This window comes from Phyllobates terribilis, unplaced genomic scaffold, assembly GCF_046119375.1.
Source record: "Phyllobates terribilis strain yellow unplaced genomic scaffold, ASM4611937v1 Scaffold_1__5_contigs__length_1240528914, whole genome shotgun sequence".
NCBI classification, from domain to species: Eukaryota; Metazoa; Chordata; class Amphibia; order Anura; family Dendrobatidae; genus Phyllobates; species Phyllobates terribilis.
Window position 1 is genome coordinate 1,014,041,071 of NW_027362761.1, and position 15,741 is coordinate 1,014,056,811.

The 15,741-nt window shown below is 43.2% G+C and overlaps 1 protein-coding gene across 4 annotated transcripts in view; it reads left to right on the plus strand.

Moving 5' to 3' along the window:
* The window catches only part of LOC141157210 (probable ATP-dependent RNA helicase DDX60), a 1,123,923-nt gene that overhangs the window by 831,280 nt on the left and 276,902 nt on the right, over nt 1–15,741 (plus strand). For all 4 annotated transcript variants that reach the window (XM_073644228.1, XM_073644203.1, XM_073644220.1 and 1 more), the window contains one exon: nt 3,106–3,129. In XM_073644228.1, coding sequence (XP_073500329.1) covers nt 3,106–3,129 — 24 coding nt within the window. The remainder of the gene's footprint in view (nt 1–3,105; nt 3,130–15,741) is intronic.

The window sequence follows — 15,741 nt, forward strand, 5'->3', positions numbered from 1 at the left end:
TTGCCTTGCGTTTTTTATGCATTGGACCAAGGCAATTCCGCTTGCGGAAACGCAAAATTAAATGACATGCTGCGGATTTTTGAACGCAGCATAAACGCTGCGGAAAAATCCGCAGCATGTGCATAGAAGTTGCGGAATCCCATTGGGGACCATGGGGTGCGGGTTACCAAGCGTTTTACAAGCGTTTCCGCTGCGGAAATTCCGCAACAAAAACCCTTGAAAAACGCTACGTGGGCACACAGCCTAAGTGCCCACGATGCAGAAATGCTGCATCTTTTTTCCGCTTCTCCCTGGCAGGACAAAACGCATGTGGATTTTACATGCATTTTTCCCGCCAGGTAGAAGCATTTGTCAAGCATTTTTGCATTCATTTCCGCATGCAGGTTATCAAGCGCTTTTCCAAACGATTTTAGCATCACTTGGAAAACTGCTTGACAACTTGGTCACACTATATAAATCCATGCAACCGGCATGGATTTATATAGTGTGACCAAGTAATAGTTGAAAAAAAGAATAAAAATGGTAAAAAATAATAATAAAAAAAAATATTATACTCACCTTCCGATATCCCCCGGTCTTTTCTCCACTGCGTCCGGTCTCTTGTACGGCTCGTGGTGGTGTGAAAGGACCTTTCATAACATCATTTAGTCATGTGACAGGTCACGCAACCACATGGTACCCGAGTCTGGATGAGTCTCTTCTTCTCAAGACCCGGGTACCATCCGCACATTGAATCGCTTAATATCCGCGTGTGCACATGTAGTCATGTGGATATTAAGCGATTCAATGCAAGTCAATGGCGTCAATTTACTCTGCGTGTCCGCAAAATTAATGGACATGCTGCTTATTTTTCCGCAATGCTAATCCGCAGTGGAAATTTCCGCAGCATGTGCACAGCACATGCGGATTATCATTGGGAAAACTTCAGTCACTTCAAAACTGAATGGGAATGTAAAAAAATAGATTTTCAAAATTTTGTTGGAAAAAATGAAATTGCTACTAAATCTTTATTATGTTGTTAACCATTATTTTTCAATATTTTTGCCAAATTTCCAATATTTTCATAAATAAATGCAAATTTTATCAATCTAAATTCAGCAATAACAGAAAGTTCATTGTGTCATGAGCTCTCAGAAACACTGGGACATGTAGATGCATTCCTGAGTTATTATCACATAAAGTGACACAGGTCCAATTTGAAAAATAGGAAGGTAAAATATGATTTGGTATAAAGGGGTTAAGGGTATCCTGTCATGAGGATTTTACACCTCAAACTAATGGCATATATGTGCAGCTGCTTTCATGATGAATAAATCCATATCTAAATCTAAATCCATATGTAAAAAGCTTCCAATAGGTGGCACTATAGAGTTCAAGTCCTCTTTTTCACTGAAGAGGCAATTTGCATATTAAATTTCCCAGAGGAGCACTGCACGGCGAATAAGCCTCCTTACCTTGATATGCCAGAGCCAGTATGTCACTCTCTACCCCTTAGACCTCAGTCCAGAGCCTCTCATCTAGCTAAATCAGTTCTCATACTTTGCACTGATGAGGAGGGTACACAGCCCGAAACACCGTGTCTGCAAATTGAGATTCTGATTTGGTTATTATCCTAAGGCTGTGTGCCCACGTAGCGTTTTTCAAGCATATATGCTGCGGAATTTCCGCAGCGTAAACGCTTGTAAAACGCATGTATATCCGCACCCCATGGTCCCCAATGGCATTCCGCAATGTCAATGCCCATGCTGCGGATTTTTCCGCAGCGTATATGCTGCGGTCAAAAATCCGCAGCATGTTCATTAATTTTGCGGAAGCGCTGCGGGATCAATGTGCGGATGGTACCAAAGTCTGGAGGAGAGGAGACTCTCATCCAGACCTGGGTACCAAAGAACCTGTAAAAAAAAGAAAAAATAAAGTTTATACTTATCTTCTGATGTTTTCCCTCCGTCGCGCTGTTGTCTGAAGGACCTGCCACGTCATTGAGTCATGTGACCCACCACATGACTCAATGACGTCACCGCAGGTCCTGCACACAACAGCGAGAGCCGCTCAAGACTCCGGACGGGGCAGAGAATGCATCAGAAGGTGAGTATAAAGTTTATTTTTTTATTTTTTACCATTCTGATTCTTTTTTTTTAACTATTACTTGGTCACAATATATATATCCATGCCGGTTGCATGGATTTATATAGTGTGAACAAGCTGTCAAGCACTTTTCCAAGTGATGCTTTAAATGACTTGGAGAAGTGCTTGATAACCCGCATGCGGAAATGCATGCAAAGACACTGCAAAGACGCCTCACAAACGCTTCTACCTGGCGGGAAAACCGCATGTAATATCCGCATGCGATTTTCCCGCCAGGGAGAAGCGTAAAAAATATGCTTCAGGTCCGCAACGTGGGCACATAGCCTAAGTCATATTGCACGACTCGTTAAAGGGTTGATTGTGACTTGTAGGATCGCTGTTTCCAATAGGTGGCGCTATAGAGTTCAAGTCCTGTTTTTCACTGAAGAGGCAATTTCGATATCTAAATTTTAGCAATCCATTTTTCAGTTTCTGAGAAATCCAGAGGTTAGATCATATACAAATGAGCCGCAGATGCTTCTGGGTGGGACATTGCACTTGCAGCTCTCCTGTCTTCCCTTCCTATTCCCTGCCTGCTGCTTGCCATGTGTGTCTGACTGGTCAGAGGAGGCATGTCACTGAAGCAAGAGTAATTGGTCATTGAGAGGTTGTAGGCAGGTGGCGGGCAGGGAATTGGAAGGTAGGGCAGAAAAGCTGAGTTCAGTGTTCCACTCTGCTGCACTTGAGGCTCATTTACATACAATTTAAACACTGAATTTCTCAAAACTAATTTTTACAGTCAGGATATGGATATAAGCCCCATGAAATTGCCTAAATATTAGTTTGAGATATAAAATCCTGAAGGCAGGGTGCTTATAATTTTCTGATGGTCTATACAATGATTATGATAAGTAAAAGTCAAACTTTTATGTATTTACAGTAAATTGGTGTTAAAGGTGGACAAATGTGCTATAACTGTAGAGTCATCAATATTTTGATGTCAATATATAAAGTTTTGTTTTTGTTTGCATTTTTTTCCAGGGAAACAGACATAAACCAATCAAGGTAAATAAGCATTTTACACCTGTTTTCATCATAGGTATCTTTTATCACTCAACATACATGGAACCAGCTTTAAGGATATGTTCACAAAATGTGTTTTTGCCTCTTTTCTCCATGCATTTTTGTCATGAAAAAATGCACCATTTTACTGTCCCATAAGAGTGAATGAGACTCCTGAAATCTCATGCTCATGTTGCTTATTTTTCCTTGCAGATTTCAAACAGTTTCAAATCTGCAGCATGTTAATTCTTTGAGCGGTTTTGACCCATTCTAAGGCTATGTTCACACGCAACGTTTTTGTTGCTTTTTTCTGCAGTCAAAACTTTTGCTTTTGGCAGTAAAAATACTGTTTTTAACACAGGTTTTTGTTGCGTTTTCATTGCATTTTTAGTCTCTTTTTTTATAGGTCATACTTTAAATAAAATTTCCTTCTTTGAAAACTCCCTGCTGGGCCACGTGCACACGTTAGTATTTCGTGAGTTTTTTACCTCAGAATTTGGAAGCCAATACCATTGTTCCACTCCTAGTTTTGACTTACAAATAACTGATGTGAAATACTGACCAAATACTCTGTGTGCTCGTGGCCTAATTTAGCTTTGATAAAACTTGACTGATTAAGCAGTATGTGGATTAAATGTATTCTTATTGCGTTTTTGCTACAGAACGAATCTTTAGTGTTTTTATTTATGGAATTTTTCTCATCTCATTCAAGTTTGTGGGGAAAATCCTCAAATAAAATGGATATATAACGCAATGAATTTTGAACCTCAAATATTACCTTAAAACATCCCCCCCCCCCCCCTCAACTCTCCGGTGCTTAATAGCAAATATGGGCCTGCTCCTTAGACCTTTATCGATGGCCCTCTCCTGGCCAACTCTACTTTGGACTGATGAGGGGCAAGAACCTCAAAACAGCTGTTTGTGGATAGTTGTCTTTTCATGTTGGAGAAGACTGTCGTTTAACTCGTATGTCTAATCATCTTTCAAAGCTCATTAAAGATATATACCTAAATATTAAAAAAAGAGTAAGGAGTGGTAATATACAGTACCTTTAAAGGAAATTCATTGCCAAGTTTTTACCACCTTATCTGAGAGTAGCATAATGTACTGAGACAGAGAACCTGATTCCAGTGATGTGTCATTTACTGGGTTGGTTTCTGTAATTTTGATAAAATCACTGTTTTATCAGCAAAAGATTATCATTAGAGGATCAGTAAACCTACGGCCAGGTAGTCCTCTATATTCATGAGCTGTATATAAACCTGCCCCTACCACTTATTGGCAGCTTTCTGTATATGCACTGTATACACAGAATTCTGTCAATAAGTCGTATGGACAGGGTTAAACAGAGTTCACATTTGAAAAAATCTGCAGCAGATAAAACAGTGATTTGATCAAAATGACAGCAAGCAGCCTTGTAAGTGATACATGCTGGAATCATGGTCTCTGCCCCTGCATAATGCTGCTCTCAGAAAGGATAGGAAAAACCTGATAACAGCTTCCCTTTAGGGAAAAATTGAAACCAAAACCATAGGCATTTATATTAAATGCTTTATTTTAACATGATTAAAGAAATCCAGCCAATTGCTCATAAAAATGTAGCTAAATACCTTATAAAAATTGCTGAGCTCCCCTGATTCTGTTGTTTTTTTTCATTCTGTGCAGCATTGCTCCATTGCAAAAGTATTCACATTTGCCGCTTTTGAAGCGCAATATGTGAAATCTCTGCTTGTAGTGCAACTGAGCATTTCTTCATCTTCTTTGGGTGTGTGCGCTTCCACCCTTTTATCCTCGACACTGCTAATCACAGCTCGGCAGCCTCTGAGACTGCTAGACTGCTAGATCTGATGCTGAGCTGTGATTGGCAGCTTCTAGGAAGGAGATTTCACATACTGCACTCCAAAAGTAACAAATTTGAATATCTCTGCATTGATTGATAAAGCGTAAAGGCAAAAAGAGTCGCAGAATCAGAGGAGCTCAGGGAGTTTTACAAGGTATTTTACTAAATTTTTTGAGCAAGTGACAGGCCTTCTTAAAAAAAGAAAATACCGAATAGCAGCAGGAGCAAATGCAACCAGCCGCAAGATATAAACATCTGAAATAGTGCTTATTTTGCATAACATCAATTTCAGTGCATTATAATGGAAGAATGTGCTCAGTGTTTAAGCAACATACAGAAAATGTGGAGTAAAATACTCCTACCTGCCACAGACCCCAAACCTCACAATATACAGTGCCTTGAAAAAGTATTCATACCCCATCAACTTTTCCACATTTTTTGATGTTACACCCACAAACTTAAATATACTTTATTGGGATTTTATGTGATCTATCAATACAAAGTAGCAAGTATTTGTGAAGTGTAGAGGAAATTATTTATGGTTTTCTAATTATTTAAAAAATATAAATCTGAAAATTGTGACATGCATTTCCCTGTAGTCTGATACCTCTATATAAAATCTTGAGTGACCAATTGTCTAAAGAAATCACATAACTAGTAAATTGAATCCAGTTGTATGAAATGTTTTCTCAGTATTAGGCCGGAGGCACACTAACGAATTTAAAATCGGTCCGATTTTGATGCAGGACAGTCGGACAAGTGTTCTGCGATTTTGTTTCCGATTCTTCTGCGATTGCAATGCGATTCTGCGGGTTTTTTTTCCTACTTTCAGCGTATGTGATGCTATTTACATCCGTTTTTCGTGGGATTGTGATGCAATTTCCTGGGACAGTGATTAATGTTACCAGGGTCGGACTGGGGTGCCTAGGGCCCACCAGGGGAAATGACTCTAGGGGCCCACACTACAGCCCACCATAATCGGTTTTATTACTTGTTATGCTTTTCTATAATGCACTATAGTTACATGATTGGCCATGCTGTGGAGCACCAAGCGGCAGGACTTTGTTCGAACAGTCATTCCGTACTGCCAGAGTCCCTTTAATGGTAACTTGTCACCTTGAAAAACGCTATTTATCTGCAGATATAGGAGTAATCTGCAGGTAAATAGGGTTTAAAGCCCGGTTAGAGGGCTTATTGGAAAAGCGTTGGCTACACGGAGAAAATTACATTTTATTCTCCCTGTCGCCACTCGCTTCCTGTTATTGGGTCGGTGCAAGGAGGGAGACATTACAGTCACTGCGAACTACAAAGTGAGCGTGCTGCAATAACGTCCGGCACCTAACAAACAGGCAATTCCTGCATGTGTTGCTTCTGTCTACCGCCGCAAAACATGCTACCCCGGGGACTCGAGCATATTAGCAGAGCACTACAAGATACTCGGATAACACCCGAGCATGCTGGGATCACACCTTATCCGACCACGCTCGCTCAGCACTAGTTGCCAGGTGCTGCTGCCATGTTAGTCATTCAATGAAGCTCAGCCTGAGGTTGGGCTCCATGGAAGTGTCACAATCAAGGTGCTGGACGTTATTGCAGCATGCTCACTTCGTAGTTCGCGGTGACTAATGTCTCTTATCCGACCACGCTCACTCAGCACTACTGGCAACCGAACAGCAAACTGCAACTGCGTCTCAGGGGGCTGCATGCACCGGCCATCGTGCTATCTAAATCCCGCTGTCAGTGATTGACAAGGGCACTTAAATACTCAAAACAGCAGCAATCAAGGAGAGCTCTGAACACTGCTGTTACATGCAGACGCCGGCTATGTAACACAGCCGACATTTGCCCGGTATGGAGCAGGCTCAGCTCCTGAACCCGCTTCATACAAGCACATCCCAATGGTGACAGTTATGACAAGGTTAGCAAATTTCACTTGTCTGTTCCTAAATGTGGAAAGACAAATGGAATTCCCTAACACATGTGAAAGATACCTAATAGATTTAGTAAAGGTGCCTCAAGCATATGAATGTTATTACACACCACAATGTACAGTTACATACACGTGACGCACCCCTGGGCCTGTGTCGCACAGCGTTGCGCATGCAGGAGCTTACCCGGAGCCGGATCTGTTGAGGGTTGTAGTCTCGTGGCGGTGACCCGGTCCGTGCCCAGGGAGTCAGACTAAGTGGCGCTGTATTAGCGGTAGATGTTGGACGACTACGCCACCCGTTGAGTACAGCTAAGGAGCTGCTGCTGCAGGGCAGACCGCTGAGGCCGGTGGTAGGATTGTGCAGCGTGATAGTATAACCCCCAACGGGAGGGGTATGGCCTCAGGGCAGCCGACGTGGATGATGGGGGTAGCAGGAACCACTCAGAGACGGTACGGTGTAGTTCAGGGTCTTTACTGGTGACAACGATAGACCCTCCCGGAGTACTGGCTAGCGATTGGGGCCTGGTCAGTCCTTGAGCAGATGGGATCTCCCCTGGCCAGGCGGAGTTGTAGGCCTCCCAAACTAACGATACTCTTCTGGCTACCTTGCTAGAAGCGGGTATAAGTAGCCCACGTCCCTGAGTGTACCGTGTGGTGCTCACCCGTATGGCCGGTGACTCGGGGCCTTCTAGTAGCTTCCGCTCCACGACGGCGGTGCTGGTCCCACGCGTGTGACCGTGCCTTCGGGTTTCTGGGCCAGAGGACCTGCAATCCCCTGCCGGTCGGTTTCTGCTGCTGGATAGGAGTTAGTCCCCACAGCCTCGGACTCCGGGTCCGGTGATAACTTCTCAGTCAGGGCGAGCTCTGCAGCTGCCAGCCCCTGACTCCTTGTAGCACTGCTCCCACAGAGCTCCTGATGTTCTTTCCTATGTCTGCTTCTCTTCTCTACTTCTGGCATGGCCCAGGAGCTGGGCCCAGCCGGAGCCACAGCTCCCTGTCAGCCCTCCTGGCTGCACTCTCCCTCTGAACTCTCTAACCCTGCCTCAGCCCCAGGTTTATACAGGGGAAGTTCTTCCCCTCCCAGGACTGGGCAGGAGGTGTGGCATGCACAGGATCCCTGACCAAGAGACCTCCCACCTGCTCTCAGACATAACATTGCTTGTTACTGTGGAAACCAGACCCCTGGGGTGCCACACACGCATCTTACAAAAATACATATTATTCCAGATACGCAGACGCGCACAAACACGCAGAAGCGTACAAACACGCAGAAGCGCACAAACACGCAGAAGAGTACAAACACGCAGACGCGCACAAACACATCAGTACATGAATACATGATCTAAACCACCATCAATTGTAATGTCAGGTCAGACCCATATATCTTTGTATCGCCTAAACCTACAACTCCCAGTATGTAATTAACAATAGAGATACTGGGAGTTGTTATCAGTCATCATCAGACTGCGGACCATACAGGAACCACAGTAGTGATGAGACGCAGGCAGGATCACAGATGAACATTTACATCCAGGTATCTTACCTGAGACGGCTTCTCTGATTAGAGTCGTTCGCTTTCTTTTCGTCTCCATCTTGTCCAGACCCCTTGATGACTTTTCTCATCCACAGCTCGTCTCTGCAGACTTCCATCTTCTCCTCTGCAGCACATCCCGACACGATGCCCTTAAAGATAGCAGTGTCATTATAATGCTCCTGAATAAAAATATCTACACTGAGCCCCTGAATAAACCTAACTCTTACAATGCTCCCTGCACAAAATATGACATACACTCTACCCCTCTTATGCTACCTGCACTCCACACTGTCCTCTCCTTACCATACTGGGCCCCCTCTTCACATTGTCCTCTCACACTGTGTCCCCCCTATACTGCCCAGTCCCTATACTGTGCCTCTTCATCACACTCCCCCTCCTCAGCATACTGTTCCCTCCTTGCTGTGCCCTCACACTGTTCCCCCCATACTGCCGCATCTCTATACCTTCCCCCACACTACCTAGTCTCTGTGCTGTGTCACCTCACACTTTTCTCCCTCCATACTGTCTCCTCACACTATTCCTCTACTCTCCATACTGTTTCCTCATACATCCCCATTCTGTTCCTGCACCCATTCCCACCCCTCCCCTAGTTCACCATACTGTTTCTTCACACATCTCCCCATTATGTCTCCTAAAATTTCTCTGCCATCTCTCCCCAAATATAATAAATCTTCGGAAGAGCACACAGACATGCAGAAGCACGCTTACACACACGAAAACAAGCGCACACAGATACATACTAAGGGCTCTTTCACACGTGCGGTGACAGTTTCCACACGTACCAGAGACATTGGTACACGCAGACCCATTCAAATGAATGTGCACGACAGTGTGTGTCCACTTTCCACAGACAGACCATGTGGTGTCCGTGGGCAAAACCCGCTGACATGTCTGTTTTTTACCTGATGCACCTCCCGCAAAACGTCCCGCACACTGATGACAGTTAGTGCTGTTCCCAAGCACCGGGTGCTGAGCGCTGCCCTCATCATAGATCCCTGCCGGCGCTGCAATCAGCAGCAGGGTCAATGATGAGCGTAGTAGTCTACTCCCGCCATGTCCAACTGTAAAATTAGGAATAAAATAAAAAAATCCTTATACTCACCTCTCCTAAATGTCACCCGCTGTAATCCGTGCGAGCGCTCACGCCGAGGAGAATAACTCCTGCAGCGAGTGGACCCCGGAGCTGCGCTCAACAAGCGGTGCCCTGTCAAATCACTGAGCGCAGCTCTGGGGCCCGCTCGCTTCAGGAGTCATTCCCCTTGGCGTGAGCACTCACACGGATTACAGTGGGTGACACTTAGGAGAGGTGAGTATAAGGATTTTTTTATTTTATTCCTATTTTTACAGTTGGACACGGCAGGAGTAGACTACTACTCTCATCATTGACCCTGCTGCTGCTGATCGCAGCACCGGCAGGGATCTATAATGAGGGCAGCGCTCAGCACCCGGCTCTTGGGAACAGCGCTAACTATACACTGATTCCGAAGCGCCGGTATGTGTCACACGGATGACACACAGGTGGACGCGGATATCTCCAGTCCCGTAAATATCAGGACATGTGAAAGAGCCCTAATATACACACGCAGATACAGATACTCACAGAAATGAGGACACGTACACACTCAGACAATCACGCACAAAACTGCAGACACGCAGGGAAGTACGCACACACGTGTGAAGACACATATACACACGTAGACATGCAGGCTCTCAAATACATACACACAAGCACATGCAGGCATATACACACTACACACACACACACGCATGCATGCAGGCATATACACACACACACACGCATGCAGGCATAAACACACCACACACACACACATATGCAGGTATATATATACACACCCATGCAGGCATATACACACACACGCAGGCAGCCATATACACACACAGGTATATATATATATACACACACAGGCATATATATATATATACACACAGGCATATATATATATATATATATATATATATACACACACACACACACATGCAGGCAGCATATACACACACACACATGCAGGTTGCATATACACACACACACATGCAGGCAGCATATACACACACACACACACATGCAGGCAGCATATACACACACACACACACATGCAGGCAGCATATACACACACACACATGCAGGCAGCATATACACACACACACATGCAGGCAGCATATACACACACACACACATGCAGGCAGCATATACACACACACACACATGCAGGCAGCATATACACACACGCACACACACACACACATGCAGGCAGCATATACACACATGCAGGCAGCATACACACATACACACATATGCAGGCAGCATATACACACACATGCAGGCAGCATATACACACACACACATGCAGGCAGCATATACACACACACATGCAGGCAGCATATACACACAGACATATGCAGGCAGCATATACACACACATGCAGGCAGCATATACACACACACACATGCAGGCAGCATATACACACACACACATATGCAGGCAGCATATACACACATACACACATGCAGGCAGCATATATACACACACACATGCAGGCAGCATACACACACACACACACACATGCAGGCAGCATATACACACACACGCAGGCAGCATATACACACACACACATGCAGGCAGCATATACACACGCACATACACGTAGACAGCATATACACACACATGCAGGCAGCATATACACACACACGCATGCAGGCAGCATATACACACACACACAGGTAGGCAGCATATACACACACACACAGGTAGGCAGCATATACACACACACACAGGCAGGCAGCATATACACACACACACAGGCAGGCAGCATATACACACACACAGGCAGGCAGCATATACACACAGACACACACACACTCAGGCAGCATATACACACAAATTAATCAAATTCATACAAACACCCACAAATATTACACTACCTGTACAGTACAGACGCGCGGGAGACTGCAGTGCAGGGTGCGATGTGACGTCACTTTCAGCAGACGTGCGGCCCTGTCTGCTGAGTGTGACGCTGCAGTGCGGCTCCTGCTCTGCTCTTCAGCTCTCCTGCTCCCAGGCCCCTCCCGCTACTGTCCTGGGCATCGCGGCGGTGAGAGTGCGTGCGCGCGCCCTTAAAGGGCCCGCAACCACTTTTTTTTTTTTTTTTTTTAAATTCCCCTCTGTCTTCTCTGCAGGAGGCCCACCGGGAAATTTCACGGCACCCCGCCAGGCCAGTCCGAGCCTGAATGTTACTACAAAATTGCATGGCATTCAGATTACTCGAGAGCCGTTCGATTTAAAATCGCATCCATTGATTTTTACTGCTGAATACATCCGATTTAAGATTACAATCGCAGCATGCTGCGATTTTTTTTCCAGTCCGATTGTGATCCGATCCGAGTTGAATAAAAAAATCGCAGATGAACACAGAATCATAGAATAACATTGGTCCGAATGCAATCCGATTTTTTTATCGGATTCCATTCGTCCGATTTCATCGCAAGTGGGAGCGAGCCCTCACTGCATCTGTTCTGGGAAAGCCTTAGAGATTTGTTTGAGAATATTACTAGTAAACTTACTACTAAACAGGATAATAAATTGCACAGTTCCCAAACCTCACAAAGATAAATGCAAAAAATGATAGCATAATGCATACAAATACTGAGCCCGGATGCTAACTGCACCCAACTCACGTTTTGCTATAGACACTTTGCCAAGGGAATTTTACTTCAAATATTCTCTTTTGTGTGTGTTGCTTAAAGGTAGGTTCACAAGACCAATTTTTCCACACGTGCGACTAAAAAGCTGTTTGAGTATTTTCATATAATTTCCATGTATTTTGGTGTTTTGATAACAAAAAAAATAAATAAAATATAAAAATATTGAATAAAATCCTAAATGTTAGAACTTGCCACAAACCTATAGGTTCTTCTGCAAACTCTGGTGTGAATCATCAGCAGGCAGCGTATTTTCTTTCCCCATTAACATCAATAGGAACTGCGTGATTGGCTGGTGGCAGTCAGGTGGTTAGATACATAATGAAAGGTCCTTGACTCCTTATGCTTTCAAGAAACTTGCATTGGAATTTCATTCATCAACCGTGTTTCCCCAAATTAGCGTTATGGCTTTGCGGAAGTGTATTAATTCGTCTGACCATTTTTGTTTCATTTGTGGTGAATATACAGTGTTGAATCAACAGCTGAATATTACAGACTTTGTGAAAACAGTATACTTTGCATACTTTGGACTAAAACTTGGATATCAAGATAAATGTTTGGGTGCCTCATAAAGTGTGCAACTGGTGTGTTGAGGACCTCCAAAATTGTTTCAAGGGTAAGAAAAAAGCTTTCTGTTATGGGATTCCTGTGGTATGGTGAGAGCAAAAGAACCATAGTGACGACTGTTACTTTTGTTCATGCGAAGTGAAAGTGCATAATTCCAAATGGAAGCATTCCATTTCCAACCCCAATCTTCACTCAGCAATTCGTTCCATCCCCCATGGCAGATATACCAGTACCCAAGGTCCCTGCTCCCTTAGAAGAGATAACTAGCTCCGATGAAGGTGGAATCATTCTTGAACCAGATGATGAATCAAGTTCTGACTTTGAAGATGATACAAGACAAAAAACTTTTTCCCAGGAGATGAAGGATTAAGTAAGAGACTTGAATCTTCCCAAAGTTGCTGCTGAGTTACTCGGATCAAGGCTCAAAAGCAGGAATTTATTGTTACCAGCAGTATCTTTTTCATGGTTCAGACATCGTGAAAAGGAGTTTGTTCCAGGAAGACAATTTGGTTTATTGCTTCGATGTCGAAGGTTTGATGGGTCAATTCAAAATCTAATATGATTCAGTGCAATGGCATCTTTTTATAGATCCTTCAAAAAGAAGTCTCAAAGTAGTTTTACTCTCAAAGTAGTTTTTTTACGCTTCCAGCCCTGTAGATCATTCCGTACACTTGAAGGAAACCTATGAGAACTTGGAATTGGTTCTTCGTAAACTTAAATATGAAGATCACGGTTGGCAAGTGTGTGGGAATTTGAAGGTCTTGTGCATGCTGCTCGGGCAATAAGCTGGGTATACCAAATACCCTTGTTTTCTGTGTCTGTGGGACAGTCGAGACAGACAAAATCACTGGACCAAGAAGAGTTGGCAGCTGAGGGTGCTGACAGTCAGTGAAAAAAATGTCCTCTGAAAAACTTTGGCACCTCTCCATATAAAATTGGGCTTGATGAAGCAATTCATAAAATCACTTCCAAGAGATGAGGAATGCTTCAAATACTTGGTCACCAAGTTTTCAAGCCTCTCGGAGGTAAAATTAAAGGAAGGTGTGTTCGTCGGACCAGACATTAGAAGGTTTATAGCTGATAAAGAATTTGTCAATGCCATGACGGATCCTCAAAAATAAGAGTGGATTGCATTTGAAGAGGTCGTAAAGAAATTTTTAGGAAATGAAAAAGATTCTGACTACATCAAGATCGTCGGACGAATGCTGAAAGCATGTCAAGCATTAGGTTGCCTAATGAGTTTGAAAGTGCATTTCTTCCATTCCCACCTTGACTACTTTCCTGAAAATTTGGGAGCTGTGAGTGAAGGGCAAGGTGAACAATTCTACCAACACATTAAAGAGATGGAAAGACGATACCAGGGAAAATGGAGCATTACAATGATGGCAGACTACTATTGGATGCTTCAGAGAGACATTCCAGATGCTACTCACAAGCACAAATGTACCAAGAGGAGCCTGACAGGGCAAAAAATTAATTTTAGCTAGTGTTGGTGAGCTCATTTCAGTTCAAAAATTATTTTCATGAAAAATTTGTAATAAAATATTAATTTTATAAGTCTATTTATTTCACGGTATTGCCTTATTTAACATAGTTACCTAAATTGTCAGGAAACGTGATGTCCTATGACAAAACGGAGGTCATTTTCGGATTCTGAGCACCAAAAAACATTCAATTTCAAGAACTGTTTTGGTTATTCCACGTAATCTTTATTTTTTGCAGACCTGTGTTATTCCAATCAGAATGGCATTAGTTCCTGAACCTTGTCCTTTCTGTCAGTCCATGAAAATCGAACAGCATTCGGATGTCATCTGAGTGTTGTCTTATTTTTTTTATGGACCCATAGACTTGCATTGCCGATTCTTATTTGACTTCTCAGATCAAAATCGGACATGTGCACAGCTCCATAGAATATCATACAATTGCTATTCGTGAAAACCACAGCTAGTACTAGAAAATTATGTGCATGAGCCCAATCACTGAGCACTTTTCATTCATCCATTGTTATGTATTAGAATTGATATTATGCAAAACATGCACTATTTCAGATGTTTATCGATTGCTGCTTGTCCCATGTGCGGGTGGAGTTTTTCTGTAGCTGAGCTTCCCTTTTTTAATCATGCCATTATTTTAATCATGTTAAAAAAATATTTAATTTAAATGCTATTAAAGTTTCATGTATAAATGTTCAAGGCTTATAAAAGAATTAGACATAGCCTTATAGGGTTGCTACTTCTAGTAGTTTGCACCAGAAATCTACATTTTTGCATATTGTATGAGAGTTAATTTGGAGACAACCCCTGATGCATATATAAGACATTGAATGAACTCCAATAGATAATGGAAGAAAAAAGGAATCAAAACCGTTCACAGTTAACGTAAGCATATTAACCAGAGTGGGCTCACCCGAACAACAATAGTCCAGATGTGCTGTCTCTCCTGCCTCTGGCTGAGACTGGTCAGCAGTACACAGCAGTAAAAGGTCTTTCCACCTTTCGCACCCAGACCATAGTGAGATCTGCCTTAAATAGGCCATTCCAAGACTTGGAACTGGAGGTAAGTGAGCAGCCGATTCCACCCAGTTGTTCCAGCTGCTCATAAAAACCCGGACACATAAAAAAAAAAACATCTCAGCACTATAACTATATGTGCTGGAGCTTGCTTCTCTGGGTCCTACACCAGTGGTCTGCTCAGTAGCAGGTCTTCCCATTTGACCAGAGCTTAACGTTCACATGGCTGTCTGTTTTCCTTATTATCAAGAAAGGCTATTTCTGTGTTCTGAGCACTGACTGTTTTCTGGACATTTAATAAAATGCTCCTTTTGATACAAGAACCTTATGCCTGTGTGAATGCTGCCAACTACCAAAGAGCTGATTCCATACAATGTACATATATGTTATAGCACTTAAAAATAGACCTCTTATGTCCTAAATGTTGAGGGGCATTTATATTTTTTAGATATAGACAGGATGGAGTCTATGCAAAGAAGTTTAATTATGTGAACGT